An 8606-nucleotide genomic window follows, 5' to 3' on the forward strand; every position below is an offset into this window, starting at 1 on the left:
TATGGGTGGTCCTTGTCTGTCCCTGCAGTGATCAGGTGAGGAAGGGAGTCCTTCAGAGAAATCTCAGGGTGCACCAAAAGTGTCTCCCTCTCAGCTGGTCCTGCAGCGAACAGAGCTGGTCCCACCTGGGCCGCCAAATTGACTACAGGAATTGAACTCTATAACCTCTATAACTGATACAGTCTCCCATGACATACTTATAACAAAGCTGAGGAAGTATGGGATAGGTGAGTGGACAGTGAAGTGGGCAAGTAATGTGTGCAATAACTTCTTTATGGTGAGAGTGACAGAGCACTGGAACAGGCAGCCCAGGGTGGTTGTGGAATCTCCTTCTCTGGAGATATTCAAGACCTGCCTGGATGCTGAGCTGTGCGACGTGGTGTAGGGAACCTGCTTTGGCAGGGGGGCTGGACTCAATGGTCTCTGGAGGTCCCTTCCAACCCCTACAATTCTGTGATTCTGTGAATATCATGGGGTGGTTTGGATGGGGAAAGACTACCCCTTTGAATGACCTTTTGTCAGGGCATGTCCTGGGATTCCTAGGATCCTCAAAATGCAGCACTGCTTCTGTCACTGAAAAATGGGGCCCTGTGTGGATTGGAGGGAGGGTCCATGAGTCCCTGGCCCACCTGACTGAGTATTTCCATGGTCTTAGCAAAGACATACTTACAACTTGAGAATGACAGTTAGCTGCGTTCATGGTGGCATGGCCACTGCTGATGGCCTTGAACTGTCTGAACATAACTGAAGAGGCTCAGGCTGATGCAAATCAGCTATTGAATGATAGTGTTGAAAAACTGGAAAGACAGGTGGCAGTTTTGATGGGGAAAAAACCTAATTCAATCATTCTCCTATGGAAGATCAGGAACATCTCTCTGGAAGACCATGGGGACCCTGTACAGGGAATCTGTATAAAATGGACTCTGTAAATGAAGGCACTAAAAGGTCAGATTTTGAGGTTCCATTTGGACTAGATCTATTTGAGATCTGACTGATTGTAACCCAAAAATGAAAAAAAAACATAAATAAATGCAGGATAGGCTGGTGGGAGTGCCCTGACCAGTGTCCAACCCCCCAAACCCTGCTGCCCATAATACAGCAGCTGAACTGATGGATATAGTACAGTGGTTTAGACAGAAACCAAGAGAGCATGCCAGCATAGCTGCTCTGGTTATGGGACATGGAGGCAGAAAGCGCTGTGGTGAATGGACTGGAAATTTCAAAACTGACATCCATTACTACTCACCCTGCCCTCAGGCAAAGACTGTATGCTCAGTCCAACATAATGATGATAGCCATTTGATCAGTGAATGATTTATGGCTGTGTGTCATATAACATGGCCAAATAAGAATGACATACCATTAAATATCAGCCTGTGGTCCTCTATGGAGGACTAACAAAATTATATTAGAGAATTAGGCATGAAAGAGGCAATCTATGAAGATGATTTTGAGAGCCCAGTCCATAAATTTTTCATCAGGAACGAGGGATCTCATCCTACAGCCATCACCTTTACATCAGGATGGGTCTATGTTATCCATACTGAACCCCCCAGTGGCCCTCAGGTGCTGTAATACAACAGGCTGCCCAATTGATGGGGAGACAAGAGTGCCTATGGCCAGATGCAGGCTCTGAATGGTGGTGGAAAGGTCAAAGAACCATCTGCTGCCATGACTTAGGCGTCCAGCCCCTAAGGTAATCCAGTCTGGACCCATTAGGGTCTTGAGACAACAAATGTTTAAAGACCAGATTAGAGCAGGAGTTCAGTTTAAAAAGATCGATGGACAGCATAATCAGGAAAAAATATCTGTTAAACAGGCCCAAGCACTGAGTATTTATAGTCCAACCTTTTCAGCCAAACTAGATGTGAATGTAACTCAAGAAGGGTCTGGATGGGGGCTCTGGCAGAGCCAGAGTTCTTTGTGAACCCCTATGAGGTTTTGGTCACAGGTTTGGCATGGAGCAGAATAAAGATACATCACAGTTGAAAAGCATTTATTGGCTACCTATTATACACTACAGGTGGTAGATCCAGTAACTCAGATTTAAGAGGTTATCGTTAAACAACAAGGCCAGTCCAGGGGTGGGTAAAAGATCTAACACACATCTCTATGATGGGGGTGGCCCAATCACAAGCAGTGCTGCGCTCAGTTGTTCTGCTTGCCTGCTCCTCAAGGAGTTAGGAGAAATCTATTCCTGCTGCGTGTTCGAGTGCATGCGCGATGCCATGTGGAGGGCTTATCACAATAAAGATTGGCGGATTTGCTGCGTAGACCGGTCAGAACTCAGATCTGCGTTGTGCTTCCTGCGGCACCAAACACCCAACAGTGGCAGTTCCGTGCATTGGCCAGCAGGTGGCAGCAGAGACCACGGAAAGAACGTCTGCGGGACAGACCCTGGGGATCCGTTCTCTTTTGGTTATAGGAGAAGAACAGAAAGATGGAAGAAAAAAGAAGGGGGGAAAAAAAAAGAAAAAAAGAAAAAACCAAACCACAGAAAACAAATAAAAACTTCTCCAAACGTAGCAAACGTGAATCTCTGTCAATAAATAAATGAGTAATTGAATTGATGTCCCTTCCCCCCCCCCCCCCCCCCCCCCCCAGCTTCTGAGATGAAAAAAAACCACCTGGTATCAATTGGACAGATGCACACAGTGAAGCCAGGGATGGTCTGAAACGCAAAGCAGCTGAGCAGCTTTTAGAAGAAAACAGAGTAGTAACAACTTCTGTACCTACATTCACTACTCTGAGATCCTGTCTGGGTCACCCAAGGCTTGTAAATAACCACTGGGTCGGTTCTGATGTCGAGTGATTTGTTGTCAGTTCTCTCATGGTTCTCCGGTCAGTTCTCCGGTGCCAGGATCTGCCACAGGGCATTCTGACCACGGGCATCATGTTTCTACGCTGCCGCCTGCATTTAACAGGCAATGGGACTGCCCAGCATGTGCAAGGCAGCACCTCTTTCACACCACCAGGATGTTTAAGGCTGTTGGGATTGTTGTTAGCGTCCCATTAACACTGAGGCTAGAGATACCCTTAGGGTTGACATTACTATTAGCATTACTTTGATGGTGCCCTATCTGGGTCATTTACAGGGGATGTCAGGAGTAAGGCATAGTGTCAGGAGAAAAAGAACAGACTCTGTTACTTTATAAAAGTGATAATAGAGAGAGTTCATTGGAAAAAATACAACTCTTAAATAATACAAAGCATGCTTCTGATTGGATGCAGGCATCATCTGGGCTCTGATTAATATTACTCTTAAGGTAAAGATTATTGTTACCTTAATGATTGTTTTTTGGATTATGATCAGGGTTAAGGTTCCTTTTGCTACAAATTTCTAGCATCATTTTTGTTGTTACATTTGGAGTTAGGGACGATTTTAGAATCAGAATAAAGGTTAGGAACTTTCAGATCACAGCCATGTAAAATAAAAACAAATTCAGTGCAGAAATAGCAATCCTGTACCTTAATACTCATGAGATTATCCATTTTTTACAGCACTCTGACTAAGTTCTAAAACTTGCTCATCCCAGTTCACTTCAACAAGTTCCACCAGTTCAAGCAACGCAGTTCTGAGATCCTGTGTATGTTAGGCAGATAGAATTGAACAGTGCAGAAATAATCTCTGACAGCTTTAAGAGCTCCGTTCTGCTTACAAACTCTCAGTCCAAAACTATTCACAGTTTTAAGGAAATGAACACCTGAAGCAGTTGGATCATCTGCCATTAGCCGCATTCTGCTTCTTGGCATCATGATTAGCACAAAGGGTTTTCTGCTGTCCTGCAGAGATGGACAAAGTCCTGCTTACAAATGGACCACGTTCCAGTGTACAGCAGAGTTTGTACCAGACTAACAAGCCACGTCATTCAATTCATTTGCTCAGGTTGTTATGCACTCCGAAAGGAAACAGAACTAACTGTTGAATTCTGAAGGTAATCTGTGGGGTCCTGTAGAGAGTGGTTTTTACAGCTAGTTAGCTGAGAAGGGTCGTAAACACGGTGCGGTTAATCAAGCAGCCATAACACCTGCAAGGACAGTGAGAACATCAGGATGCCCTGTGATGGTTAGAAACTAGCCATGGTTCTGGGAACTCAGCAAGGGAGTATCTTTCAGGATGATAACAACAAGCTGTTAAGATACTCGGGGATGGTATGTAATTGGGAACCAATGATGAGCTCCACTTTTGCAATATGTATGAGCTAATTATCCGTATTATAAAGGTACACGCAGCCAAGGAATAAACGAGATTCGCTGATCATGTCAATGACAGGTGTGATTGTCTGCTTTTCTCCCGCCGTTCTGCAACATCGTTGTTGTTTAGTGTCACTGGGTTCGTTAAACTGCTGTTCATTCTCAGATCGTTGGTTTTTTTTCATTTTTTCCCTCCTAGACCCATTCACAATCTCCCTTCCCTTCCCCTCTCGGCCGCGCCGCACCGCGCTGTTAGAGAGGGGAGGTTCTTTGTTCCTTCTCTCCCTGGGTTTGTTCCCACTGTCACCGAGTGAGCTCCAGAGAGAACTCCGTGACACAAACTCATTGCAAAGTCTAAGCTAGAAGAAGCGTCACCTCAGTGTATCCCAGAAAAAGAACAGCATTGAGATTTTAATTGGTTTTGGTGGGTTGTTTTTTGTTGGTTTTTTAGGGTTTATTTTTGTTTTTTTTGTCTTTTTTTTTTTTGAGGGGGGGGTGGGGGGGGGAGAGGGGGAGGGGTGGAGGGGTGCGAGGGGAAGGGAGAGGGAGGGGACAGTTGTTTGGTTGTTTTTAATATACAATAAAGCTATGCAGTTCCGCTGTCAGTCGCCTCAGAGAGTTCCCGAAGGAGCTCAACCACATTCTGCTCAACATCGAGTTGTTCCATTGAGTGGAGCAATGGTAGTCTTGCAGATGGAGCAATGCAATTGGAAGGGACCAGTCCTCTTGTGCCATCTGTCAGCTCTCCCTGAAACCAGCCATTCTCACCCACATCTCCAAAGACATTACGTTTTGTCCGGCAGTCAGAGGAAGCTCGTTTTCTGGGTCCTCATTAGGACCCTCAACAGGAATGTAGCTGTGTCGAGCTAAGAATCTTCAAACTGCTGGTTATACCTGTCCTGGAGAATGCAGGATGAAGGACAAAAGCTCTGCTCTCACATTCAGGGCCATCCTCTGACAGAAGGCAGCACTCAGGACTGTTCCCAAGGATCTCTTTCATGGCTTTCAGTTCAAGCTCCTGGTCTTCCAGATGATCTTGAAGACTTCGGGCCTCTTCAATGGCAGAATGGAACGGACTGGCGCTATTACGGAGATTCCTGTTTGACTCGGTCAGAATCTGTCTCGTTGCCTTCCCCAGCTCCATCTGCTGCTTCTGCTGCTCTCTTTTCCCTCTTGCGTGCTCTGTGAGAATGAGTTTCAGAAAGCACTACTCAGTGACAGGAAATAAGGGGAAACTTGAAAGACTTTGCAACCTAAGTCCTGGCAGTGTACTGCCAGCGGCTGATTTGGCCGTCCAGGATCCTGGCACCACAAATGCTTCATTGCCAAATGCAGCAATAAGGTGTTCTGGGGAAAGGCCAACTCACAGGTAGTCTTTGAGCACCCATATCCCAACACCAACGGCCAGCACCAGCGCAGGCAGCAGCATCGCTGAGACCGTCACCGGAATGTGGCGCTTCCGCACAGATGTGTGAGCAGCAGCCTCTGTGCTTTTGCCTGTGTTCATCCCTGGAAAAAATGAGACAATGTCCCACGTTACCTTCAGCTGCGCTACAGATAATCTCTCAGTGTGTTTCATGGACCCAAGAGGTCATTTTGTCAGTGGGTGCCTCCATCTCTGGTGCCGAAGCACCGGAGGACAAGAAGGATTGCTTCCACCTCTCGTTGGGTACAGAGAGGCTGCACAGGCACTACCTGTGTCCTCCTCTGGGCCGAGAGCTGTGGCTGTACTCTGGGGTCTGGGCTTGGTCCGTGGGGAGAGCTACAGAGCAGAATCCCTCACGCTTTTCCCGGCATGCGTGTCCTGAGCTCTCCTGTGGGACGCCCCCCAGGCTGAAGGTCAGGCTTCAGCCAGCACAGGGCACAGCCAGAGCCAGCACAGGGGAGAAACACTCCTGCTTCTTTTACATGTGCTCTATGCTCACACGCTCAGGTCTGGCTGCTGACCTGGTGTGCAAGAGCTGGCAGCAAGAGCCTGCAGGCACGCAGTGACTCTGGTTCGTGACACCGTATGATCATAGGACAGAAATTACCTGGCATGCCGGTTGGTGCTGCCTGCATTCCTCTGTCCGGGACAGGCAGTGTGGGATATCCACCTTCCTGCAGTGCATCCGGGACGGGCAGTGTGGGATATCCACCTTCCTGCAGTGCATCCGGCTCACTTTGTTGGTCCGTTCCTTTAGAAAGAAAGCAGGGTAGTAGGATTGGGATGTCACGTGCCCTCATCAAAAACTGAGCTTCTCCAATCCCGAACTCAGGTAAAGTCCAGGGCCCCCCCCCAAGTACACTGTGAGCCCCTCTGTTACCCAAGGGCATTTGGGCCCTCCCAGCTATTGGACAATGCTGACTCCCTCACACCTCTTGAGGAATCAGCTCCTGTGCAAGGCCCTCACATACTGTGCTGTCACCAGCCTTTCACAGCCAGGTAGCTGCAGGCTGAAATCCAAGCACTAACACACAGTCCAAGCCTTCAGAATTAGCATCTCCACCTCATTTCCAGCATTAGCAAAGGCAGCCAACCCTGCTCGGGATGCTCCTCCTGCCTTGAACTTGCTCAGCTGCACGGAGGGCTTTGGATGAACAGAAGCACAGCGCTTGCCACTTGCTGCCATCTGGGTGCCAACGACTGCACAAAGCAGCTCTGACAAGTAATGGTTGTGCTGGGGGAGCAGCTGCCTCTGGGTCTTGGCTGGATGCAGACCATCTGGCAGCAGACCAGCTCTGGTGCTTGACAGCACCTGCAAGGTGATACATGGAACACGGCTGCAGCACGGCTCTGACCCATCCCTTCCTGCTGTGCAGGCTACAGCCTGCCCACACCTGTATATCACACCTCAGCTTCCCAGGTCCCACAGTGAACAGACTGAAGTATACCCACCACGCTCTGCCTTCTCCATTTCCTTCAGCAGTCGCTTCAGGAGACGGGATGAGCCCTGAGAGTATTTTCCTCGTTTGGATTCATCCTCTTCTCTTTCCGGACCTTAACATAATGTATGAAGTTAAATATCATGTGCATGAAGATCTGAAGATCAGCGGCGAGTCAGCCAAGTCAGTGAAGACAGAGTACTCACTGCTGGGATTCCAGCTGGGCTCCAGCACAGGAGGAAACCGATGACCGGGCAAGGCCCACACTGGGGGCACTTCTGCAACCAAAGACCCATGAAAAGTTTTAGTCACACACTACAGCATCAACCGAGTAGCAGAGCGTACAGGGGACAGGGCCTGCAGACACAAGTGTGATCAGACACAGGTGAGGAGAGCTTCCGGCACATGTGGGGGCCTCCTTTTCCCTGAGTGACCTGTAGGGTCTGGCGGTGGTTGGGGAATGCCACAGCCCGAATACAAAGGTCTGGGCTCCCTCAGCTGCAGAGGGGCAGCGGTAACCTTCCCACTGAAAAGTGGCAGCTCTCCGAGAGAAAAAATACTCATGGCTCATCTGTGCAAACCCTTCCGAGCACAAACAGGCTTGGAAGACCTGGAGAGGATCTCCAGTAAAATTGCACCCAGGTAAACCATGAGAGCATGAACGTTTCAGCCTCCAAGGAAACAGACACTCACAACTTACCCCTGGGTTGTCCCCCAGGCACAGGCATGAAGTCCGGATCCAAAGGAGCATCCGGAAAGGGAGCACGAAGCTCATCATCTAGAATCAAGAACAGATGAGAGAAGTTCCCACTTATATACACTATATGGTGTGATCTACTTCTCCCTCAGTAACTGGATGTGGGGCATGGGAGAATAACTCAGGTCATGATTTCCAAAGTTGCAGGGTGGACGGGATGACCCATAGGCTGGCACCTGGCAGCGTATGCAGTGCTCTCTCCGGGCCACGTGCCACATCTCTCACAGATTACGTGGAAGAAGATGCAGCCCCCCAGGGCTTTCTTACTGGGAGGCCTCTGATGGACAGCAAGGTCACACTGAGGCACTGGAGGAAAGCACACCTGTCTCTTCCCCTGGGCTGTGGACTGGGGCTCTGGCTTGGAAACTGGGGAGTGCCATGAGCCTGAAGCATTGCTCATGCACGCCCAGCACGCCTCTTCTGAACTCTCCCCGGGCATCTCCCAGGACGAAGGCTGTGCTGCAGCCAGCAATTAGCAGAGCTACAGCCTGGCATGGCTGGAGCCAGCCCTGGGGAGCAGCGCAGCCACGGGCTCTTGCCCGGCTCCTGCAGTGCTGCCCATCACCCCCTACCCAGCAACACCCCCATGGAAGGCAGGCCCCAGGCGAGTGTACTACAGGGCCGTGGGGACACAGCCTGACTTCTTGCTCCCAGCGCTGCTCAGTTTGGGTCCCATCTCTACCCACTCACCTGCTCCCCGTGCTCGCCATGGAGCAGCACAGCTCTCATGAAAACTCATGGCCACCAATAGGAGGAAGAGGACAAGGCGGGCAGGGTCCATGGCCGCCCC

General features: G+C 49.5%; 1 protein-coding gene across 2 annotated transcripts; it reads right to left on the minus strand.

Moving 5' to 3' along the window:
- Positions 1-4726: 4726 nt before the first annotated feature.
- LOC146756113 (uncharacterized) lies at positions 4727-8376 on the minus strand. Of its 2 annotated transcripts, XM_085524927.1 has the most exons (6): positions 7760-8376; positions 7266-7337; positions 7073-7174; positions 6228-6371; positions 5562-5703; positions 4727-5376 (listed from the first exon to the last, which is right to left on the minus strand). In XM_085524927.1, the coding sequence occupies exons 1-6, from the start codon at positions 7785-7787 to the stop codon at positions 5280-5282; spliced, it is 585 nt and encodes a 194-aa protein (XP_085381053.1). In that variant the 5' UTR covers positions 7788-8376; the 3' UTR covers positions 4727-5279. The 2 variants fall into 2 exon arrangements, with proteins under 2 accessions (XP_085381053.1, XP_085381055.1); XM_085524929.1 differs by lacking the exons at positions 4727-5376; positions 5562-5703; positions 6228-6371 and adding an exon at positions 6498-6932 and having other exon boundaries at positions 7760-8373.
- Positions 8377-8606: the final 230 nt, after the last annotated feature.

This window comes from Coturnix japonica, chromosome 28, assembly GCF_054131305.1.
Source record: "Coturnix japonica strain WE chromosome 28, WE-NBRP24, whole genome shotgun sequence".
NCBI lineage: Eukaryota > Metazoa > Chordata > Aves > Galliformes > Phasianidae > Coturnix > Coturnix japonica.

Excerpts from the sequence above, each read along its gene's own strand:
- LOC146756113 (XM_085524927.1), bottom strand. The coding sequence starts at position 7,787 with ATGCCTGTGCCTGGGGGACAACCCAGGG. Across the intron at positions 7,175-7,265 it reads GCCCAGCTGGAATCCCAGCA|GTCCGGAAAGAGAAGAGGAT; the intron begins GTGAGTACTCTG and ends CATTATGTTAAG. Across the intron at positions 5,377-5,561 it reads TGGGTGCTCAAAGACTACCT|AGCACGCAAGAGGGAAAAGA; the intron begins GTGAGTTGGCCT and ends TCATTCTCACAG.